The sequence below is a fragment of the Octodon degus genome, unplaced genomic scaffold, assembly GCF_000260255.1.
Source record: "Octodon degus isolate 3935 unplaced genomic scaffold, OctDeg1.0 scaffold00046, whole genome shotgun sequence".
Lineage (NCBI taxonomy): Eukaryota > Metazoa > Chordata > Mammalia > Rodentia > Octodontidae > Octodon > Octodon degus.
In genome coordinates this window covers 14,406,014-14,431,226 of record NW_004524622.1, presented here as the reverse complement: position 1 = coordinate 14,431,226, position 25,213 = coordinate 14,406,014, and the positions used below count along the sequence as shown (strand labels likewise).

Below are 25,213 nucleotides of genomic sequence, written 5' to 3'. Positions count from 1 at the left end.
TGCTGGGGATCGAACCACGGTCCCTGTGCTTTGCCAAGCTTGTTTCAAGTAGGTGCTTTAGACCACTGAGCCATCTCTCCAGCCCTGCAATTTCATTCTTATAAAATAATTTGCACTGGTGTGAAAAAGGTTATTGAAATAATAGAGTAAACATAACTGTGGGCGAATTTTGGCTGGGAAGTTTTAAATTTAGTTCAGAACTGTGTTTTTTGTTTTTTGTTTTTTTTTTTTAGCAGAACCGGGGATTGAACTCAGGCCCTTGCGCTTGCCAGGGAAGCGCTTACTCTACTGAGCTATCTCCCCAGCCCCTAATTCAGAATTGTTAAAGCAGCCTCTCTATTTGCAATCCGTGAAATAAGGACATAGGTGGCCATTTTCAGAGTAGGAGATACGCATTTATTGATAGTGGTAAGACCGTTGAGAAATGGTTATTGTAGCTGCACCTGCTAGCCAGAGTGTTCTTAATCTATATGTAGTGCAGAAAAGAAGACTTTATGAGTTATATTTTAATTATCCATATAGTTATCATTAGTCATTATAAAAGGAGAAGTTACTTTGGAGGACATTGTTTTAAAATTTTTAAATATGTTTAAATCTATTAAAATACCTCAATATATAGCCTTATCTATTTTTATATACCTTGTTTCACTTTAGATGTTATATGAGCTCTCAAGCAGGATTTCTTGTGTTGTTATCTGGGCTATATACATTTAGTAACTGGATGACTTTATTTAAATCTATTTTACCTGTACAGTGTGAATGATAGTGGTACCTACCACATAGCTTGACTTGAACATATGAGATAATATAAATAGTTCATTTAGCATGTACTTACCTCATTGTAAATTTTTGGTTTGCGGTTTGAGACAGGCTGTCACCATGTAGTTCACATTGGTCTTGGACTAGTTTGTAGCTTCGGTTGGCCTGGAACTCCAAGGATGCTCCTGCTGCGGCCTCCCAAGTGCTGGGATTCCAGGTGTGTGCCATCATACCTGGTTCATCATTGCAAATTTTTCAATACTTGCTGTTGTTCTTAAAAATTATAATTTCAGATTACCTCTGTAGAGAAGTTAATAGTTTTATTTGTGGAGTGAGCAGTAGTGGTATCTGAAGTTCCTTAGTTTTGAAAATGTTAGAAGTTTAATTAGCTCAAGCTATGAATGTTTTTTTTTTTTTAACATTTATTTATTGTGTGTGTGTGTGTGTGTGTGTGTGTGGCCAGCTCAGCCCACCAGGGGGCGCGGCTGGCTGGCATGTGGTGCTGGAGGATCGAACCGCGGTCCCTGTGCTTTGCCAAGCTTGTTCCAAGTAGGTGCTTTAGACCACTGAGCCATCTCTCCAGCCCTATGAATGTTTTTAAAAATAGGAAAATTCCTTGAGGAATTTAAGAGTATATTTGTAGCTTGCTATTTCACCACGGCATAAAGCTCTGCCCATTTATACTGTTGAATGAAACAAAGTATTCATGCTAATGAAAAATATTTGCTTTAAAATATTGATATAAGATATAAACCTTTCATTTTTATTGCATAAAGATTCAGATCAGGAGCTGGGGGCATGGCTCAGTGGAATAAGTGCTTCCCTGGCAAGTGCGAGGGCCTGAGTTCAATTCCCGGTTCCACTAAAAAAAAAAAAAAAAAAAAAAGATTCAGATCATTTATGTGTTTATTTTGAGACTGAGTCTTGCTATGTAGTTTATGCTGGCCTTTATGTATCTCAGGCTGGTTTAGAAGTCATGATCCACCTGCTTCAGCCTCCAGTGCTGGGATTATAGGTATGCATCACCATGTCCATCAACAATGGAATTTTGAAAGTAAAACTTTGTTACAAGATGCAAAAGGAAGACTTTGTTACAAGAAAAAATTTTGGTTAGTGTTGAAGATACAGTTCACTTTAAATAGATATTTTTATTCATAAAGAGTGATCTCTCCTTTTAGTCATTAAGAGAACTAGGTAAGCTTTCATCAGTAAAGATATTCTTACATTTGAAGTTCAGCTTTGTTGGAGGAGTCATGTGACTCTGAATGCCAAGTTACATTTAGTACAATAAAATTTGCACTACAGTGCATTAATATAAGAACTTTTTTTTGGTAGTATATTTTAGAAAAGGGTCTACAGGGTGTTCAGAGTCTCATTACTAGATTGGACTTGCAGTGATCTGCCTGTTTACAGCCTCCCAAAGAGCTGGGATTACAGGTGCATGCCACCATGCCCAGTCTCAGTTGTAGTCTCAGCGCACTTTGGGGGTGGGACCGGCACTGCAGGCCTGGGGATTCAACCCTCTGCCCCTGGGCATGCTTGCAGGTGCTTTAATCCGCTGAGCCATTTCCCCAGCCCTTCATTCTTATTTATTTATTTTCTTTTGTGGAACTGGGGATTGAACTTGGGCCCTTGCGCTTGCTAGGAAAGTGCCTATTCCACTGAGCCATCTCCCCGGCCCCTTCATTCTTATTTTTTTTTATAATGTATTTGGTTACAGTGTACTATGCAGCTCAGACTCAGTGATCTTCCTTTTGCCAGCCTCCTAGCGCTGGGATTACAGGTATGCGCCACTGTGCTCGAACTCTGTGGCTGGCTTTAGTCCGCTGAGGTATTTCGCCAGCCCCTATTTCTCCATTCTTGCTAAGATGTCCAACTTGGCCTTGCATTTGAGATTTTCCTGTCTCAGCTTGTTGAATAGATGCCCTGTGAGATGTGTTCTTTTATTTTTATTTCATTTTTAAAGTTAACTTTATTGGTATACTTTAGATAAACATAATAAACATCACTTTAGTCACAGGGAATATGTACGTGTACATAATACACCTTTTTTTTTTTTTCCCCCTGTGGAACCAGGGATTGAACTCAGGCCCATGTGCTTGCCAGGCAAGCACTTATTCTACTGAGCCAGCTCCCTGGCCCGCCCCTTATAATATACCTTGATTCTTCATTTTTCTACAATTCCGTCTTCTCCTTTCAACCCTTCTTCTGTGAGATGTATTCTTTTTTTTTTTTTTTGGCGGAACCAGGACTCAGGCCCTTGTTCTTGCAGAGCAAGCACTTATTCTACTGAGCCATCTCACCGGCCCTGAGAGACGTATTTTTCAAGTAATTCATAAATACCCATGTAAAGGTTGAAAACAATTTTTTGCAATAAATGATGTTTTTGTTTTTTCTTGAGACAAGGTCTTGCTATGTAGTTTAGGCTGGTTTTTAACTCATTATGGAGTGCAGGCTGGTCTCCTACCTATGGCAACCTTCCTACTTTAGCCTCTTAAGTGCTGTGACCAGCCATCAAACCCAGGTTTCTTTTCTTTCTTTATTTATTTATTTATTTTTTCTTTTCTTTTTTTAAATATTGGGAATAGAGCCTAAGGTCTTGTCAGTGCTAGGTGACTGCTTCATCAGTGAGCTACATCCCCAACCTTTTAATTTTTGAAACAGTCTTGCTGCATTGGCCAGACTGACATCACACTTGTGCTCCTTTTCCTTAGCTTTCCAAGCAGCTGCAATCAATAGGAAGCTGTGCACCTCCACTCTTGGTTGTAGTCTTATTTTCTTTTTAGTTTCAGCATTCTTGTATTCTAGTGAGAGTTCTTTTTGAATATCAGGATTACTTTAAATAAAAGATTGGGTAGAAATAAAAAGTTTTTTCTTGGGCTGGCGAGATAGCTCAGTGGTCTAAAGCGCCTGCTTAGGCAAGCATGCAAGGGCCCTGGGCTCGATTCCCAGTACCACATGCCATGCCAGCCCCTCCCACAGGGTGGGCTGAGCTGACCATAAAAAAAAAAGAAAAAAATAAAGGAAACATTTGAAAAAAAAAAGTTTTTTCTACTTAATATTAGAGTGACATTTTGGGGATGTTACTAAGCTTGATTTTTGTATCTAGTTTTTTTTTTTTTAATTTCTTTTATTTATTTATTTTTGGCAGAACTGGGGATTGAACTCAGGCCCTTGCGCTTGCCAGGGAAGCACTTATTCCACTGAGGCATCTCCCTAGCCCTGTATCTAGTTTTTAAATGCATATTTATAAATTATTACACTCTGAGTCTGTTACATGAAATGAAATAAAATTTTTTCTCTTTTATTTATAATGTGAAAATGATTTGCCAGGATTGTTTCAGTTTATCTTATGTTTTTATTTTATTAAAAAAAGGTAAAATGAAATTTCATAACCAGGTGATAGAATAACAATTGTTAATACCTTGCATATTATAAGATATGGGCATCAGAATTTCTCCAATTGATAGAAACACAGGCCTTTTTTTCCTGTAAACTCAAGAGACTAATGTAACTAACTTGGATTTTTTTTTCTTTTTCCCTTCCTTTCCTCTTTTTTCCATCCTAGTTGCCTTTTACTTTTTATTTATTTATTTATTTATTTATTTATTTAATTTTGGCAGAACCGGGGATTGAACTCAGGCCCTTGCACTTGCCTGGGAAGTGCTTATTCCACTGACCATCTCCCCAGCCCACCTTTTACTTTTTAACAATTTCTTCCTATTTCACAATATCCCTTGTCCATTTTTATTTAAGTATTTGGTACAGGGTGTCACTACGCAGCTCAGACTTGTAGTGATCCTTCTGTTTTCAGCCTCCCCAGCACAAGGATTTCAGGTGTGCACCATCATGCCTGGTCTTGGTGACTGGCTCAGGGCATCTGGGCGTGGGCCCTGCACAGCATTTGGTACCGGAGATTGAAGCCTGGTACCTGCGCTTGCCTAAGCAGGCACTTAGTCCTCTGAGCTGTCTTGCAGGCCCCCATTATCCATTTTAGACCTTATTTACTCTATCAGTTTCTCACATCAGCGAGGCCATATGATGTTTACACATGCAAGTCTAGTTTATTTCACTTATGATCTTCCTATGCAGATGCAGGGACCATAGTTGGATCCCTAGCCTGTCATTCTAGCCCCGCCCCCAGGGCCCACCAAGAAGTGATTGAGATTGGGCATGGCATGCGCCTGTAATCCCAGTACCTGGGAGGCTAAAAACAGGAGGATCATTATAAGTCTGATCTGTGGAGTGAGACCCTGTAGACCCTGTACTAAATACATGAAGAAAAAAAAAGTTTATGAATATGGTCTCAAGTTACATCCATTTACCTATAAAAATGTTAAGTTTATGCTTTATGGCTGCGTAGTATTCTATTGTGTAGAAGTAGCACATCTTTTTCTAATTCATTTCTTGGTTGATGGGCATTTGGTTTTTTTTTTCCAAGATTGGGTTTTACAAATTGTGCTGCTAGGGGCTGGGGGTGTAGCACCTGCCTGGTAAGCACAAGATCCTGAGTTTGATTTCTGGTTAAAAAAAAAAAAAAAAGTGCCTCCATTAACATGGATGCACATATATTGCTATGGTATGATTTTAATTCTTCTACGAAGATAATCCAGAAGGGGAATAGCTGGGTCAAATGGGATATGTAATCCTAGCTTTTTTTTATTTTTTGCAGAACCAGGGATTGAACTCAAGCCCTTCCGCTTGCCAGGCAAGCACTTATTCTACTGAGCCAGCTCCCCGGCCCAGTCCTAGCTTTTTGAGGATTGTCCACACTGATTTCCATAGTGATTGTACCAGTCTACATTTCCACCAACAATGGAGAAGGGCTCTTTTTTTTGCCTACAGTCCCTCCACCATTTGTTACTAGTTGGTTTCTTGATGATAGCTATTCTTTCTGGAGTGAGGTAGAATCTCAGTGTCCTAATCTGCATCTCTCAAAGTGACCAGTGATGTTGAACATTCCTTCATAGATTTATTTGCTATTTGTATTTCTTCATCTGTGAAGTGTGTATTCATCTCAGATACCCATCTTTTGATTGGGCCTTTGAATTAGGGGCATCTGATTTTTTTTTTGGTGGAGGAGCTGGGTCAGCCCTCCCCTGAGGGCTCCTGGGATCAGGGGATTGAAACTGTGGTCCCCTGAGCCTGCCTAAGCTTGCCTAAGCAGGTGCTTTAGCCCACTGAGCTATCTTGCTGGCCCTGATATTTTCCTCTTTTTTTTTTTTTTTTTTTTTTTGTACTAGGGAATCAAACTTGGGACCTTGCGCTTGCCAGGCATTGGCTTATGCCACTGAGCTATATCCTTGGCTGAATTCTTTGTATGTGGTTCAGGCTGGCCTTAAACTCACTGTGTAGCTCAGTGTGACCTCAAACTTGTGGCATTCCTGCTTCAATCTCTCAAGTGCTGGTGTGTGTCATCATGCCTGTTTTTTGCCAGATTTAATTTGGCCATGTTGTAACATGTATTTGACATATCGAAATGATCATTTGTGAAAGATAATTGTCAATAGATTCTTTCTGAATATTGTCATAGAATTGGTGGCATATACTATGATAATGTCTTATTTGTAAACCAAAACTTGTATTTTGGTTAACAAAAGCCTTTCTTAAGCATGAGCCCAGTTTTTGTAAGAAAAAACAGGTGACCTGCAGGGTAGTATAGGCATTAGTTTTCTCCTGATGTTTAGGAATTCTAGTTCTACTGGAATTAGAAACTCACTAATGGCTAGTGGAACACAGAGAAGAAGGATGAAGGGTATTTTTACCATCACGTTACAGCTGTGGTTCTCAGACTTCAGTGTATGTCAGAATAACCTTGTAAAGCCACCAGTGTCTGGTCACTGGTTGTTGGAGCCAGAAGCTTTGTGAGTTTGAGCGATCCTTGTCCTGGTAGTCTAAGGATCGTTCTTGATGATTAGATTCTCTTCCACCATGCAAGCTCTTAATATTTTATACTCTTAAGTTAATAGAATTTATACATGCATTATCTTATTTGATCTGTTAACCCAAGCTCTGCATGGAATATATTATCCTGATTTTGTAGATGGATGCTGAGTCTAGAAAAGCAGCATGGTGGAATGCAAGGAACATTGTTTGGCTTCAAGATACAGGCCAGCATCAATTCCTGTTCAGCCACTTCTCAGTCATGTATTTTTTTTTTAACTTTTTAAATTTTCAGTTATGTATTAAAAGACATAATATTTACTTTCCACATCTTTAATATATAGAGAAAATTCCTTCACTCAGGGTGACTTTTTTTAGGTTTGCTACAGAGTAAGTTAGGTATTTTCAGAACATTGGTTACTTATTGGGGAGTGTTCTTTTCTACCTTTTCTGGGACTTTGGCAGTGACCACTTTGGTGGTCAGGCCTGTAGGAGGGAGTGGGTGCTTTGGCATGCAATGGGTTGAGGCTGATTTTCTTGCCTTGTGTGGGACTGATCCCTCCTTCCCATGTCCAACAAAAATTGCTTAGAGGCAAATGCCATCTTAAGTATTTGAGGGCTGGGGAGATAGCTCAGAATAAGCACTTGGCTGGCAAGCACAGCGTCCTGAACTTAATTCCCGGTACCGTCAAAAAAAAAAAAAAAAAAGGTATAGGGCCAACAAGATAGCTCCTCAGTGGGCTAAGTATCTGCTTTGGCAAGTGCAGGACCAGGGTTCGATCACTGCATGCTGTGCTGGCCCCACCCACACTGAGCAGGTGAATAAGTCTGGGCGTGGTGGCCCACATCTGTAATCCCAGTGCTGGGGATGCTGAATACAGGAGCATCACTACGAGTTGGAGCTACATAGTAAGACCCTGTACCAAATGCATAAAAATAAATAATAAAATTTGGTACATAGTAGAATATTTGATAAAACTACTTTTGTCCATAAGTTGTGGTATTTAAGAAAGTAAAATATAAGAAGGTAAATTTTTTTTTTTTTTCGGAACCGGGAGTTGAACTCAGGTGTTTGGTTTTTGTCTTTTTTTTTTTTTTTTGCGGAAGCGGGGATTGAATTCAGATCCTTGCGTTTGCCAGTCAAGCGCTTATCCTACTGAGCCATCTCCCAGGCCCGAACTCAGGTGTTTGGGCTTGCCAGGCAAGCGCATATTCTACTGAGCCATCTCCCCAGCCCCAAGAAGGTAAAATTTTTAATACCTGTCAACAAAAAAGGCTTGTTTGAAAAGGTCTTACTTGTTCTTTGACTGGTTGTAAAAGTATTTTAAACCTCTGCTAAAAAGAATGCCTCCCCTCGGTTGAAGATGTTTTCAGTACATTTTTGTGAATATAATTGTATTCAGAAACATGCTACATAAAACTGCTAATAGATTTGATGCACTATATTAAAAGAAAGCAGTTAAAGAGTATTTTTATATTCCAGTAGTTTTTAAATAGTTGTTTCCCTTTGTGTAATTATCGAATATAGGGAGTTGTGTTGTTCCAGTATACTTTTTAAAATGTATTCCTCAGTCTTTGGTCTACTAGCAGTATTTGTTAGTGTTTTTTATTCTGAAGCTGTTTTTGTTACAGATGTTGTGAGGTTCGGTGTGTGGATTTAAAACAGCATATTTTTGACAAGTTATAAAAACTTGTCAAATATTTCTAGATAAGAAAATAGGGCTGACTTGACTCTGGTTCTCTGGTGCATATTTTACATTCTTTTGTAGGTCCTAGATTTGCTGTCAGCCTGTTAAAGTGTGTTATTTATCTAAAGTAAAAAAATTGCAGGTTTTTAGAAGAAATTGGGATGAAGTTTTAGATTAATTCAGAGATGGGAAGATGCCAACAGAGTAGCTTTTGTGGATTCTGAATTGTTTTAGGGCACAGAAACATAATCATAAAGCATCCTGGGAATCGGAATAGATTGTTTGCTATGGTATTTTTTTCCTGTTTGTTTGATTTTACAGTTTAATGTGCTTTTCACATTCCACCTGGAGAATACAATTTCTATTATATTTTAAAATTCTTTAAAATTCTCTTGTTAAGCTTCCACCTTTGTGCATGTGTGTGAATATATATATTTAAACCCAATTCATAGGAAAGTTAAAGTTTTTTAAAAACAAAACTTTATATAGTATGTCATGATTGTCTCAATTATTTTAAATCATAAAATGAAATAATGACTAGTTCTTTACCCATAGCTGTACATTAAGCTTGTTTTCATGTTTGGCTGCTATTTTGTCTGTTTTATTTGCTGATATTCCTGTAGAGTTGACTTAAGATGGTAAATATTAGGGAAGATTTTCATAACTTTATAAAATGTAAATCATAAAAATCTTTTACACAGGGCCACGGAGATGGCTTAGTGGAGTAAGCGCTTCCCTGGCAAGTGCAAGGGCCTGAGTTCAATCCCCGGTTCTGCCAAAAAAAAAAAAATCTTTTACACAAAACATAGTGGACTTATTATAGCCTTGAAGCTCTTCCCCCTAAGTTCTAGAAACTATATAGCATATTTTACTTAAAGTACAACAATAAAGTTAGCTGCTTTTTTTTTTTTTTGGCAGAACCGAGGATTGAACTCAGGCCCTTGTGCTTGCCAGGGAAGCTCATATTCCACTGAGCCATCTCCCTGGCCCCCAGCTGCTTTTTATATAAATAAAATACTTCTGATTTAATGATGTTTTCTACTGTAGGAATGCTATATTGTAATTAAAGTAAAACAACTGATTTGAATAGATACTTTCACCTTTTTATGTTAAAGCGGTTACTGCTTGTTGCCCTCTGTCTTTGGGGCAAGTACTGCTTTGCAACAGAGAAACGTGCTTCTGCTTTGGTGTCACTCCCTGAAATGTGTTTTGCGTGACACGGTTTGTATTTACATAGTTACTTAGGTAATGGTGTGATATTAATTGATCAGATTTGTGTTTGCAATTATAATCAGCACTAGTTTTCATGGTGAAAAGTTTTTGTCAGATTTTAAGTGTCAGATACTAAAACAGTTTTATTAGCTAAGTAATAATTCTTTATCAATATATATTCATTTATTAATATAATTAGAACAAAAACATTTAACATTGAAGTAGAAACAGATTTTTCTCTTTTATAAAAACAAAATTACAGAGTACCATTTTTCCAAATGAGATAAATTTATTTAAACTCTTAGGAGAATTTTGATCTATAATAAAAACACAGTGATAGCAGAAATATTTTAGTGATGAGTATATGTGTGATTGCTTTTGGATAATTGAAGTAGCAGTCTATCTGAACAATTTTTACAAACTAGTTTGAGGAAGTCTCATGTAAAATAGTTTAGTATACCAAACAGTTCAATATAATTTTTCTTAGGGTTATAGACAGGATTATGTATCATACTGTACAGTGTGCTAAGGTGCTGGTTATTAAGATTGTTTGTATTCTTTTTAATACTGAAAATGTCACACAGATTGTGATTTTTGTGTATTGTCCAAGAACTAAGGCCTGCCATCTGTTACTTAAATGTGGGAACAAGTTAAGATAATTTAGTGATATAAGTGATTTTGACACATCAGTTTTTTTGGAATCATTCACTAATAGCAGTTTTTTAAAAACTGAGGCCACCTTTTAGTGTTTTGCAAAAATGAAGCTTAGTGGTTAATGCATTTATGTTTTTCTACTAAAATACAAAGATACTAGAAAGAACTAAAGGTCATTAATGAGAGCCTGGCTTCTAGCCATTTGCTTTTACTGATTGTATATTTAAGTGGAAGCATCATGTTTTAACCTGAGATAATAAGTAATACAAGGTTTTGATATTTTTATTTTTTATTTTTAATAATTTCCTTGTGTTTTTCACTGTTCATACTTTAAAATAATTTATTATGCTTTGGATTTTAAAATAAAGCCAATTCATTATAGTTAATTTGGAAAACAGTTGCTCAAATAATACATAGTACATGTGAAATATAAGAATTAAAATCCTTTATGTACTAATTTGTAACCTAATCTTTTCTGTATTATATAATTTACTCTATATATCTATATATGTGAATTATGAATTGGGTGATAGTTTTTGATATTCTTTTTTTTTTTTTTTTGCGGTACCGGGGATTGAACTCAGGACCCTGCACTTGCCAGACAAGTGCTTATTCTACTGAACTATATCCCTGACCCCGGTTTTGATATTCTTAAAGCTTAAAAAAATAAAGCTTAGCTTTTTTGAGCTGTAAAAATGCATTATTAGAGAACTCAGTCAGAGAACTGCTTTAGGTAAGCATTTCTTAAAGACTGATTTTAAATATTTTTCAGTTTCTCTGGTTTTCCTCCAACTAAATTCCTTTGTGAATACATATGAGCTTCCTCTTTAAAATTTTGCTGTTGCATTGTAAGCTACTATCAGAACTTGGTTTTTACATTGTAAAAAAAGAAACATTTAAAAATTGTCCATTTGGTTTAATAGAATCTGATGAATTTTAGTATTTATTTAATCAACATCATTTTTATTTTCTTGGGAAGCTTGTTTTTATCATGGCCAGCTTTTTGATTAATGTCTGAAAGAACACATTTTACTAGCATCCATTTATAGATTGTTGAGACTGAATTGGAGGTCATGAAAAAATACTATTCTTTGGGAACTTTTGAGTAAATACGTAATGTATACATAAAGTATGTTTTTTTGCATTAGTTGGGGAATACAGGTAAGGTTTTTATTCAGATACTAAACATTTATTACTCATTCTCTTTACTTAAGAATACTTATAAGATATAGCTAAGTTAGAAGTTCCTTTCTCTTATCTTCATTCCCATCCCTCCCAGTAACTGGTATTTTTATGTTTAAACTTTGTTTTAAATTTTATTTTATTTTTTATTTTTTTGTAGTACTGGGGATTGAACTCAGGACTTTGCGTTTGCCAGGCAAGTGCTTATTCTACTGAGCTATCGCCCCAGTCCTTTAACTTTTTTTTTTTTTTGCAGAACGGGGGATTGAAATCAGGCCCTTGTGCTTGCCAGGCAAGCACTTACTCTACTGAGCCATCTCCCCGGCCCCTGAAACCCAAACATTTATTGTTAGCACAAATTTTAAAAGTTTTATGGTTTTGGTTAACTTAATAGGAAAAATACCTACTTGTGGGAGGCACATATCAGACATTGTTAGTGCAGTGTGTATGTAGGTTTTAAATGTTTACAAATTGGTTTATCGTTGCATCTGTGAGATCACTACAAGTGGAGATTTAGGATTTTGTTTTTTAAAAGAATGCAGCTAATATTGAATGAATTGGCACTAGTGTTCTCAAATTACTGATAGGCACATCTTAGCTGTATAAGTACTTTATAAATACAGCATTGAACATAAAGATTAGAAACTTAACTGAAGTTAAATGCTACATTATGATAGTGCTAAATCAGCCTCAGTTTAATTTTTACCAAGTTTCATATGCATCATAACTTTGCATGGAACATAAAGGGTTGATATCAGGTTTGGGTCAGGGACATTATGCTGTTTACTAGTATGTGTTGTGTATCTTTGAAAGCTCTTAGGTTCATATATTTGATTTGTCATTAAAGGTTAATCCTAGATTTTTTTAGTAGAAACAAAACTAGAGAATGATTGTGTGTGTGTGTGTGTGTGTGTGTGTGTGTGTGTGTGTATGTTTTAACAGCACCAGAGTTCTGAAACAGGAAACTTGTCTTATCATATGCATCCAGAGACCTAAGAAGAAGGTAATATTTTAGTATACTCGTTAAAAACCAGTTAGTTGGGCAACTTAAAGTTTTACATTTTCACAGATGTGAGTTTGAGCAGTTGTAGATACATTATTTCATAACAACTGCTATAAAGAAAATTAAATTAGTTGGATTACATATTACTTGGATTAAATTAGTTGGCCTTCAGTTAATATACTAATAAGCAAATTATACTTCGGGTTTAAAAGTTGTTGATATTTTTAGCCAGTACTACTTTTTCTAAAATTTAATTTGCTTAAATTTAAATATTTGAAACTTAAGGTATACTCTTTCTTTAAAAGTTAAATTTAGGGAGCCAGGGATTTGGCTCAGTAGAATAAGCCCTTCCTTGAGTTCAACTCCTGGTTCCACCAAAAAAAAAAAAAAAAGAAAATTAAATTTGTTTTACTGAGTGTAATCTTCATATATGGGACTTAAATTACTTTAAAATTCTTAAATTTAAGGAATTTAGTTGGAAAAAGTTTATTTCAAACGTTTGTCATTATAAATTATCTTCGTGTTTGTAACTACAAATTACATAGGTGTAATCTGGGTTTGTATACTGCTCTGTGGTCTCCTTTTTCACAAATGTAATTTTTATCCATCAACTGGTACTTTTTTTTTTTTTTTTTTTTAAAGCTATGTAGGTATTTGATCAGGTTATACGAATACTGTGATTTGCTCATTGTACTTTGTTACAGTTTTAAAAAAAATTTCCTTCTAGTATAAGCAGAACTTATAAATATCTCTAAAGATTGTACTTTTTATTAGACTGTATTGCTAGAAGATTTGAATTTAAATGAATAGTTTTGTAGTTAATTAGATGTTACGGAGTTCTTGCCAACTGAACTAGTTTGTAGTATTGTTACTAAGTAGAATTGTTAGCAATTCTTGGTGTTAATCTTGGTATGAAGAGTTACCCTTCCATTTAGAAAGTGAGATCTAAGAAAAAAAAAAAATCCTTCTCAACTTAGGGGGCTGTGGGTTAGCTCAGTTGTTTAAGCACCTGCTTGGGCAAACCCAGTCAGGTTTGATCCCCTGCTCCACATGGCTTACCAGATCTGCCCTTAAGGCAGTCTGAGCCATCAAAAAAAAAAAAAAAAAAATCCTTAGAAAGTGAGATCTAAACTTACATTTCAAGGCAAAAATACATGCAAACTCTTAGTCATAGTAAGTCATATAAAAATAAGAACAAAAAAACCCTATGAGGTTAGGTTTGTGAAGAGGTAGGACATAAAACTTCATTACATCAGCCTTCCCAGCACTGGGATTGTAGGCATGTGCCACCATGCCTGGTTTCAGAGGCCAGCTTGGTGAGGGACCAGCACAGCATGGAGTACCTGGGATCAAACCCAGGTCTCTGTGCTGCCAGACAGGTACTTAGACAGCTGGGCTGTCTCCCCAGCCCTATCTTACACTGCTATTGTGGAACTTTTTGATTCAGTAAAATATACAAAAGGAAATTACAAATAAAAAACTTTAGTATAATTTATAGATTATTTGGCCATCAGTTTTTATTTTTGGGTGGGCACTGCAAGTAGATAACTAAAAAGTATCAACAGGAACTTAAAATTTATGCTGAAGTACATTTAAGTTAAATACCGGGGTTATTTTTAGTGGGGCATGTCTGTAATCACAGCTACTTGGAGGCTGAGGCAGCAGGATTTTAAGTTTGAGGCCAGCCTGGTCAATTTAATGAGATCTCCTAATTGAAGAGGGGGTGGGATGAGGAGATAGTGTGTGCCTGGCAAGTGCAAGGACCAGGGCTAGATCCCCAGTATCACATGCTGGCTCATGCTTGTAATCCCAATGCTGAGAAAACTGATAGTCTGGGCTGTATAGCTGCCGTACCAGGGCCGGCCAGATAGCTCAGCAGACTAAAGCACCTGTGTAGGCAGGCGCAGGGACCTGGGTTTGTTACCTGTAGTGGTGAGCCAGACCTGCCCCCAGGGCCTGCTGAGCTGGTTACTGAGACTGTAATCCCAGTGCTTGGGAAAATGGTAGGATCGAATGAGTCTGTTCTGTGTAGTAAGACCCTGTAGACCTTGTGCTAAATACATAAAAAATAAAAAATAAGTTAGGAAAAAAAGGTAGTGTACCAAATATTTAAAAAAAGTTTCAAAAAAATTCAGAAGGAGAAAGTACTAGAAATACACAGCTTAGTAATAGAGCACTTGCCTGACATGCATCAGGCATTGGTTTAAACCCACAACTGCAAGAACTAACCAACAACAACAACAACAAAATTTAAACTCCTATTTGATTTATTTTTATTTATTATTTTTAAAAAATATATTCTAAGGGGCTGGGGAGGTGGCTCAGTGGAATAAGTGCTTGCCTGGCAAGTGTAGGGGCCTGAGTTCAATCCGCAGTTCTGCCAAAAAAAAAAAAAAAAAAAAAAAATAGAAAAATATATTCTATTTTTTTCCTATTTGATTTAATAATAATCTCTTATACTTACAAAGCCCTTTTCAGTTTTAAAAAGATAGTCTTAGGGGCTGGTGAGATGGCTCAGTGGTCTAAAGCACCTACTTAGAACAAGCTTAGCAAAGCACAGGGACCACGGTTCAATCCCCCAGCACCACATGCCAGCCAGCCCACCCCCTGGTGGGCTGAACTGGCCACACACACACACACACACACACACGCACGCACACACTAAATAAATAAATAAACTTTAAAAAAAAAAAAAGATAGTCTTAGTTATTGTATTTGGTTCTTGAAACAGCCAGTGAAAAGTTGAAGCAAAGTGGTGTTACTATTTTATGTGAGAACAAGACAAGGATTTCAAGCCTGAGGAGTGAAGCCTTACCCAAAGTCATAGACTTTAAGTTACATAGTGGGGCTTGGAACCTCAGTCTGTATTATATGTTAGTATTCAAGTGCTTGGAGAAAGGTCTGGCACCTAGTATGTATTTATAGGTTTCCTTCATATTTCTTAAAATCCCATTTTTGGAGCATCTAATGTTTTTATAGGTGAAGCTTTCATTCCTGTATACCCTTTTTTCTTTAGAAAATCCAATTTTAAGGGCTGAGGAGATAGATGGCTTAATAGAATAAGTGCTTGCCTGGCAAGTGTAAGGACTTGAGTTCAATCCCCGGTTCTGCAAAAAAGAGAAAATCCAATTTTAGATTTCATTAATTTGGTCTGTTTAGGAATGATTAAATGCTTTATATATTAGGACAAATTTTTCTTTTTTTTGGTGGAACTAGGGATTGAACTCAGGCCCTTGTGCTTGCCAGGCAAGAAATTTTTCTTCAATAATGAATATTTAGCATTCTATCAACTGGAAAATTCAAGACATTATTAGTTGTTTGATTCTCAATATGAATTTTCAATTTAGAAAGCAGAGGTCATTAACATTCAGGATTTTTTTTTTTTTTTAAATGTATTTAGTACAGGGTCTATAGGGTTTCACTATACAGATTGGACTCATAGTGATTCTCCTGTTTCAGGCTCTCAAATGCTGGGATTACAGGTGCATGCCACTATGCCCAATCTCAGTCTCAACATACCCTGGGGGTAGGACTGGCATGGCAGGTAGGGTATTGAACTGCGGTTCCTGAGTCTGCTTAAGCAGGCGCTTTGGTCTGCTGAGCTATCTGGCTGGCCCTAGCATTCAGGATATTTAAGAGGGGGAAAATAAATTAGGAATATAGGGCTAGGGATGTGGCTCAGTGGTAGAGCATTTGCCTAACACTAACAAGGCCCTGGGTTTGATTCCCAAAACTTGTGTGTGTGGGTGGGAGTGTGTGTGAGCATTTTTTATAAAATTTTATTATAAATGTTTACTAAACGTGAAAATATAGAAGTCTATTATGGTGATGTTTAGAGCATAATTTGATCAGAAAGGTTTATATTGTAGGTATAACCATGGATACTTGGAGAGTATTAAATTTATTTTTTAAGGAAGGCAAGGTTTATTTAGCTCACAGTTAGTGGAGGTTTCAGTCCATTCTTAGTTGGCTCCAAGGCAGAGTGGCACGTGGCAGAGGGCAGCAGTTCATGGTGGTGGAAAACAGCAAGAGCAAATGGGAGGAGGAGTGGCAACAGTGGCTGAAAGTATATAAATTATTGAAATTTGTTGAAGGAAAAGTGAACCTAATGTACTTTGTGAATCATGGGTGAATTTTTCTCTCAGATGAGCTTTAAACAGCTAAAATGGTAGCAGGAGTGAAGAAATGGAGAAAGTCAGACTGATAGGATAATAGGAATGGAAAGCAAGTTGTAGAATGCCAGGACTTTGTAATTTAATTATATTTCCCAGGAATTTCTGGAGTTTTTCCCCTTTTTTCTTTCTGTGCTTTCTATCAACAGTTAAAGAAGAAACAGGGCCATGATCAAGGCAATTTCTCTGCAAAAGAGCTCCCTGGTTGATCTTGGCCCTTAACTCTGTATCTGATTAAATTGCATTCTCTGGCACAGTAGCCTTAAAGTTGGACATAATCCTGTCAGTCTGCCTTGATTGAGTGAGTGAGTGATTGATTGAGTGTAATACAGGGGATTGGATTTTGAGGCCTTTGCACTGAGCTATACCCCCAGCCTGTCCAACCTCCCTCCTACCTTTATTTATTTACTTGAAAACAGGGTTTTGTGATTCTCCTGTAACCTCCTAAAGTGCTGCCTTTGTAGATGCCTGCTGTGCCTGATTTTGCCTTTGTTTCCACATATTTTTGTGTGTGGGTTGCTTATTCTTGAATGTTTGATGTATTTCTTTTTTTTTTTTTTTTGGCAGAACTGGGGATTGAACTCAGGCCTTGCGCTTGCCAGGGAAGCGCTTATTCCACTGAACCATCTCCCCAGCCCCTGTTTGATGTATTTCTGTTGGAATATTCTAACCTTTCTGGTTTCTTCCTCTTTTTTTTCTTTTTTATGGTACTGGGGATTAAACTCAGGGCCTTGTGCTTGCCAGGCAAGTGCTTATTCTACTGAGCTCTCTCCCTGGCCCTTCCTCTTGTCTATTGTCATCTGACTTAGTCTCATTCTTATTTATTTATTTATTTATTTTTATTTATTTATTTATTTTTTTTTTGCGGAACTGGGTTATTCTTACTATTTTCATAGTGCTTTGCTTAGTGAATTTTTTATCTCTGTCTCTGCAGAATTACTCTTGCCCATTTTAGTTCTTAAAATAGGTTGGTCTTTTATATAATAGGGCCTTGGGCATCATAGATCTGTGTGCCCATCTTCCCTGATGGACTAGGGATTCCTTGGAGGTAGCATTCCTTGCTTGCTTAATATGTCACCACTGACTTTAATTTGTATGTTTCACTGCTGGGCAATTTTTATAAATTTTATTAATGAAAAGACCAATAAAACTGATCAGATCTGTGGTATTATTCATGTAGGAACATGTTAAAGCCTCACATTTTCAGTGTCCCTGCACCAATGTTCAGTTGTGTTTGAATAATTCCATGGAGTGCCCAATAATGTGTATGTAACATCCATGTACATATAATTATGCATAGTTTTTTGGGTTTTTTTGGAGGGGGGCTGGCTAAGGATGCCTTAAGGGCAGGTCTGGTAAGGCTTGAGGATCTGGGGATCAAACCTCAGCATCCTGAGGCTGACTGCTTTTTTTTTTTTTTTTTTTTTTTTTTTTTTTTCAAACCGGGGGGTTTACACCAAATCTTTTTTTTTTCCGGGTTTTTTTTTTTTTTTTTTTTTTTTTTTTTTTTTTTTTGCAGAACCGGGGATTGAACTCAGATCCTTATGTTTGCCAGGCTTGTGCTTATTCTGCTGAGCCATCTCCCCGGCTCCTTGACTGCTTTGTTTAAGCAGGCACATAAACAACTGAGCTTAATTTTTCTACTGTAAGTATTTCATTCCAGTCTAGCTATCCTTTATCACTGTAAGAATAAATGTGTTCAATAGTTAAAAAAAAAAAAAACAAAAAACCCCAAACTGAGCTAATGGACAGACCCCCTATGCATAGTTTTAAGTTAGCCAAATGTTTTGCCAACTTAATTACTTCAGTAATTAGTACTTATAAGTATAACTTTGAGCTTAGGCTGGTTAGAATGACCACATCTCAAGGGTCATTGTACTTCTGTTTAATATTTTAGGTTAAATTTGTTAGTCATAATAATTCATTCGATAAAAATAATTATTACATTGTTCAGAAAAAATTAAATCATTTCTTTTTTTTCTTTTTTTGGATAGGGTTTCACTATACAGTTTCAGGCTGGCTTCAAACTCACTGTGTAGCCCAGGCTGGCCTTGAACCAGCTATAGTCCTGCTTACCCCCCCAAGTGCTGAGATCACAGCTGTGTATCACCACACCTAGAAGGCCATTAAAAATTTTGACAAATATTTATAAGGTTTTGGTTGAGAATTTTAGAGTGTTAATTGTCGCTGCTTTGGGTTGCTTTTGCTTCTTTTTTTTTTTTTTTTCTCTCTGTTTTCCATTTTGTTATGTACTGTGAGGCAGAACTAAAAGTAAAGAATATTCACCTTCAAGAATTTCGTTGCTTTAATTGAGGTTCTGCTCTCATCTGCTTTTTTCCCTTGTTGATGGATATAAGCTGGGAAAATAGCTTGATAATTGAAGAAGAGCTACATTTTTACGTGGGGCTGATTTCTTATTTGAGAATAATAACTGGTAGTATTCATTATGTTAAAATGATAATTCTGATTTTTTTTTGGAGTTCTTCTAATTTGGTATTGGGGTGAATTTATGTTCTTAAAGTAACAAAGTGTTGAAGTGTTAGATAGCTTTGTTATTGTAATTTTCATTTATTTATTTATTTATTTATTTATTTTGGGCAGCACCAGGGATTGAACTCAGGCCCTTGCGCTTGCCAGGGAAACTCTTATTCCACTGAGCCATCTCCCCAGCCCCCTGTTATTGTAACTTTTAATAGAAATCAGTATTTAAAGAAACTACATGTAGAACTGACTTAAGTCATTCAAAATAGTAATTTATCATAGCATGAAGTAAGTAGACTTGGAGACAATTATAAAGCAAAATATAAAAAATTTGCTGTATACCTATACTATAGGTACTTCGCAGCAAAAACAGGAAGTATAGAACAAACAAAACTATGGAAAAGGGCTGGCCAAATAGCTCAGCGGATTAAAGCACCTGCTTAGACGCAGTGCCTGGGGTTTGTTCTCCAGCGTGCTGTGCTGGCCCTGTATCCACCCCAGGGGGGCTGGGCGCTGGGGTGTGGTGCACGCCTGTAATCCCAGCTCTTTGGGAGGCTGAACACAGGTGGATCACTCTGAGTCTGATCTACATAGTGAGACCCTGTAGACCCTTACTGAAAAAAAAAAAAAAGACTGGGGAGATAGCTCAATAGAATAAGTGCCTGCCTGGGAGGAGCAGGGTCCTGAGTTCAATTCCTGGTACCACAAAACAAAACAAAACAATCCTGCTACCTAGGTATCATTACTTTTAGTAACTTGTCATCCTTTTTTTTTTTTTTTTTTGCGGAATCGGAGATTGAACTTGGACCCTTGCACTTGCCAGGCAAGCACTTATCCTATTGAGCTATCCCCCTAGGCCCCCCCTCAGTTTTGTCAAACACACACATGAACACAAAAGTAAAACAAAAGTAATGTGGGTCAACATTATCCCACAATACATGTAGCAGTCTTGCTTTTCACTTGTTCTTACTATACTTTTCTTCCCATTTTCTCTCTTTAGGCTGTCCTTGAATGCACCTTAATCCTCCTGCCTCAGCTTAGCACCTGGTTTGCATTCTGTATAAAGCAGCCATTTTTGTTAGTTCCTTATTTATGGGATGTGTGTGTGTGTGTGTGTGTGTGTGTGTGTGTGTGTGTGGTTTTCAGTTTCTAGCAAGTATACGTGTAAATTCTTTTATCCTTGTACAAAATGTTTTATTTATTTTTATGTATTTTATTTATTTATTTATTTATTTATTTATTTGTGTGTGTGGCCAGCTCAGCCCACCAGGGGGCGGGTCTGGCTGGCATGTGGTGCTGGGGAATCGAACCACGGTCCCTGTGCTTTGCCAAGCTTGTTCCAAGTAGGTGCCTTAGACCACTGAGCCATCTCACCAGCCCTATTTTTATGTATTTAGTAGAGGCCTACAGGGTCTCATTACACAGATCAGACTTGTAGTGATTCTCCTGTTTTCAGCCTCCCAAGCACTGGGGTTACAGATGCACGTCACCACGTCCAGTCTCATTCGTTGTCTTAGTGCACCCCAGGGGCGGGGCTAGTGCAGCAAGCCAGGGATTGAACCCCAGCCACTGCACCCTGCCTAAGCAGGCACTTTAGTCCGCTGAGTTATCTGACTGGCCCTACCACAATAGTAATTTTTTAAGGAGGATTGTATTGCTTAGTTTTTATGTAAGTTTATTGGTATAAGTTAGATATGCATAATTATCACATTCACTGTAGGACATGATATATCTTAGTTCCTGTTTTTTTCCCATTCTCTTCCCCTCCTTTCAGCCCTTCTCCTCATTTACCAAGCTTTGTTTCCGCTTTATCTTTTTATTTTTTCCTTTGACCCCTCCCTCAATTTTCCTTTCCCTTTGAAAAATTACTTCTTGTTTTACATTATCATACTTTTTTTTTTTTTTTTTTTTTTTCTTTTCCTTTTCTCTTTTGGAGGAACTGGGGCTTGAACTCAGACCCTTGCGCTTGCCAGGGAAGCGCTTACTCTACTGAGCCATTTCCCAGCCCCCATACATTTTGATTCTTAGTTACACTTTCAGTTTCTCACATCAGGCAGACAATGTGATATTTGCACATACTTAGATATGCATAATTATCTGATTTGTTTCATTTAATACTATGGTCTTAAAGGTTTGTCCATTTTAGCTAAGTCTCAAATTGATCCTTCTTTATGGCTGAGTAGTACTCCACTGTATTAAAAACATTTTTTATCCATCAGTTTCTAGACATTTGGGTTGTTTCAAAGATTTAGCTAATACAAACTATTGCTATAAACATGAGTGTGCATATATTGCTGTATGATACTTTTAATTCTTTTGGGAAGATACCAAGGAAGAGCATAGCTAGGTCAAATGGTATCACTAGTCCTCCTTTTATGAGGAGTCTCCAGACTGGTTTCCACAGTTGTCACCCCAGTCTATATTCCCACCAACAGTGGAGAAGGGTTCCTTTCTCTCTCTAGTCCTGCCAGTATTTCTTACAGGTCGATTTCTTGATGATAGCCGTTCTTTCTGGAGTGATGTAGGATCTAAGCATTTGATTTGCGTTTTCCGAGTGATCACATTTTTTCATGTGTTTATTTACTGTTTGTACTTCTGAGAAATATCTATTAATATCAGATGCCCATTGTTGGATTGGGTCTTTAAATTGGGGAGGTGGTCTGATTTAAAATTTTTTTTTTTTTTTTTCAGAACTGGGGATTGAACTCTGTGTTTGCCAGGGAAGCACTTATTCCACTGAGCCATCTCCCTGACCCCTAAAAAATTCTTTATTTTTCTAAATGTTAGTCCTTTGAAGAACAACTGGTTAAGGTTTTTTCCTACTTTGTGGGTTGTCTTCACTCTGTCAGTGACTTCTTTTGCTGTACAAAACCTTTTTTTTTTTAAATTATTTTACGTTTTTAGGGAAGGGCCTACAGGGTATGGAGGGTCTCACTACATAGATTGTACTCGTAGTGATCTGCCTGTTTACAGCCTCCCAAAAGCTGGGATAACAGGTGCGCGCCACCATGCCCAGTCTCAGTTGCTTTCTCAGTGCACCCCGGGGCGGGGACGACACGGCAGGCTGGAGGATTGAACCATGGCCCCTGTGTCTTCTTGCAGGCACTTTAACCTGCTGAGCTAGTTGACCGGCCCTATAGAATTTTTTTTAAAAGATGAGATCCCGTAGATTGTTGTTGATTCTTTGACATATTTCGTATGACCTGGGTTTTGTTCATAAAGTCTTTGTCTACACCTTATGTCTTCGAGAGTTTTTTCTATTGTCTCTCTCAGAAGATTTAGGGCTTCTGTTTTAATATTTAGATCTTTGATCCATTTAGATTTTAGTTTAGTGCTTGTGTGATATATATGGATTTAGTTTTAGTTTTCAGCACCACATAAAATGCACAAATAACCCTTAAGTTTTAAAAATAAAAGCTTTTGGTTAATTTTGGATTGAAAATAGTACTGCAGACTTGGGATATAGTTCTGTAGGGTTGAGTGCTTAATTGGTATGTGTTAGGCCTTAGATTTGATCCCCAACAATGTTAAAAAGGAAATAAAATGTTAATAATTGTTGTATTTGGAGTGGTGGCACACTCCTGGCCTTGTAGTCCCAACACTTGGGAAGCTAAGGCAGGAGGATCACCATGAGTTCAAGGCCGGCCTGAATTACATAGTGAGACACTGCCTAGAAAAGAAAGAGAAAGTGTTGCAAAGAGATGAAAGAAAAATACTTAGGAAAAGGCAATAAACCAGGGGAAGTTTGAATTGCATTGTGATGGTGATGGATCCTGAAGTACATGAGCAGAAATCTTTTGTGTTGGTCTTTACAGGGAGCCTTAGACAAATTAGCCTTTGTCAGAAAGATCAAATGATTAGAGAGGATTGAGTTCAATGGATGAGAATCAGAATGTCCAGCTGGGTGTGGTGGCCCACGCCCACCTAGGAGGCTCAGGAAGGAGGATTACCACAAATTTTTTTTTTTTTAAATATTTATTTATTTTTATTTATTACATTTATTTATTGTGTGTGTGTGTGGCCAGCTCAGCCCACCAGGGGGCGGGGCTGCTGGCATGTGGTGCTGGGGGATCGAACCGCGGTCCCTGTGCTTTGCCAAGCTTGTTTCAAGTAGGTGCTTTAGACCACTGAGCCATCTCTCCAGCCCGGATTACCACAAATTTGAGGCTAGCTAGAACTACATGGCAAGCTTAAGTCTCAAAAACCGGGGCGATGGGGAGGCAGAAATTATATTGTTGGTGATTTTCTATAGTTGAGAATACATTCTTTTTTTTTTTTTTAATTTTTAAATTTATTTTTTGCGGTACCAGTGATCAAACTCAGGACTCTGCACTTGCCAGGCAAGCACTTATTCCACGAGCTATCTCCCCAGCCCCCTGGGATAAATTCTTTGCAGAAGTTTTTATGCCAACTGTTGTATGTAACATGAGTTAATATAATAGGCATGCTGAATATATTACGTTTATTAAAAGTTAGAGTAACAGGGCTGGAAAGAGCACTCTTGGCTGTCTAAGCGCGTGCCTGTCAAGCACCAAGGACCCGGCTTTGATCACTGGCATCACTGCAGCTGAGCTTGGTGGTGCATGCCTGTAAATCCCAGCACTGGGAGGCTGAGGCAGGAAGATCACTGAGTGCAAGCTGTGTAGTGAGACCCTGCACTGAATAAATAAATTAACAAACAAATATTTTTAGAAAATGTGGGAGTGAAAGTGTTTCAATCTCAGTTATTTAGTCATAGATAACATGTTATTTCTTTAAATCTAATCTTGTAAAATGGGAGTTCTAGAAAGGTTAAGTGATTTGTTCAAATTTTACATATATATGGCCTGTGCCTAAATCTAACAAACTTTAGGGCTCAGGTGAGCTTTCTGACTCAGCATCCCAAGTGTTTGGGTATAGCTACCATGGTATTTTTTAAATATGGAAAGCTAAAAGTTGTTTGGTTACATCTTTTCAGATAAGATCAGATTTTTTTTTTTTTTTTGGTTTGGTTTCATTTTGATTTTTTTTTTTTTTTTTTGGTCGTCACATACGTTCGTTGTGAGTCTCAGTCTGGGGTTTTCTCTTTTCTTACATACCTAAATCCTGAAATAAGGAAATTACCTTTTACTTTTAGATGCATTTTTAATGTACTAAGAAGAGGGGCTTAAAGGGTTTTTTTGCTGTAAAATTGTTTTGAGAGTCTTTCATGGAATTAATATATTTACAATTATTTCTTAATTGTGCATACTGATTACAGATAAGTACTTTGACAGTCTCTTAAAACTAGCTATATTGGGGAAAATTATACTTTTTATAGTTAGATGTTTTAAAATGTGTGCATATTTGTGTTGTAGCATATTTCAGATATTTCCTTAACTTAAGTATTTAGATATTTATCCAAACATTATTGCTATGGGATTTCCTGCAGAAAGACTTGAAGGCGTATACAGGAACAATATTGATGATGTAGTAAGGTAAGAACTCTTTTGATTTTCTATTTCAAATGTTAATGCATATTGGTATTCATATTGTCTTTATTTAGAAAATGTTAAGATGCACAGTGTGATGTAGACTTCATTTTGTTATGGTAATGCTTTGTAACTTCTTTTCAGTATAGTATATCTAATGGATCTCAGTGGGATATAATTCATTTGATAAGTATTGACTTTGTACATACCCAAATTCTTAGGTGTTGATTTAGATTCCATAAAATTCCTCTCATTAGATTAATGTCTACATTCTGGTACAATGTGATATTTATCTTTTATTTTACAATTGAACATTAGACTTAAAATCGTAAGCTAGATTTGAGTTACTTTTTTTTTTTTGGGGGGGGGGACTGGGGATTGAACTCCAGTCATTATGCTTGCCAGGGAAGCGCTTATTCCACTGAGCCATCTCCCCAGCCCTATTGAGTTACATTTATTACTCACATTGAGGTATGGATGACTGGTACCGTGTATTTTTTGTAGAGCCGTTTTTATTTATTTTTTGGTACCAGGAATTGATCTCACTGCCTCGCACTTGCCAGGTAGGCTCTTGTGCCACTGACCTATATCCCTAGTCATATAGGGCAGCTTTTATTGGCATATATGTGTATCAAGTACCCAAGAATATTTGGTATAGTGACTATAGAAAAGAAATTGGATATACTGAAGTCTAAATAATTTTTTAAAATTTGCATTTTATTTTATTAT

At 37.1% G+C, this 25,213-nt stretch overlaps 1 protein-coding gene across 1 annotated transcript in view; it reads left to right on the top strand.

Moving 5' to 3' along the window:
* The window catches only part of Pten (phosphatase and tensin homolog), a 91,664-nt gene that overhangs the window by 5,649 nt on the left and 60,802 nt on the right, over positions 1-25,213 (top strand). The window contains exon 2 of the mRNA XM_023716179.1: positions 24,406-24,490. Coding sequence (XP_023571947.1) covers positions 24,406-24,490 — 85 coding nt within the window. The remainder of the gene's footprint in view (positions 1-24,405; positions 24,491-25,213) is intronic.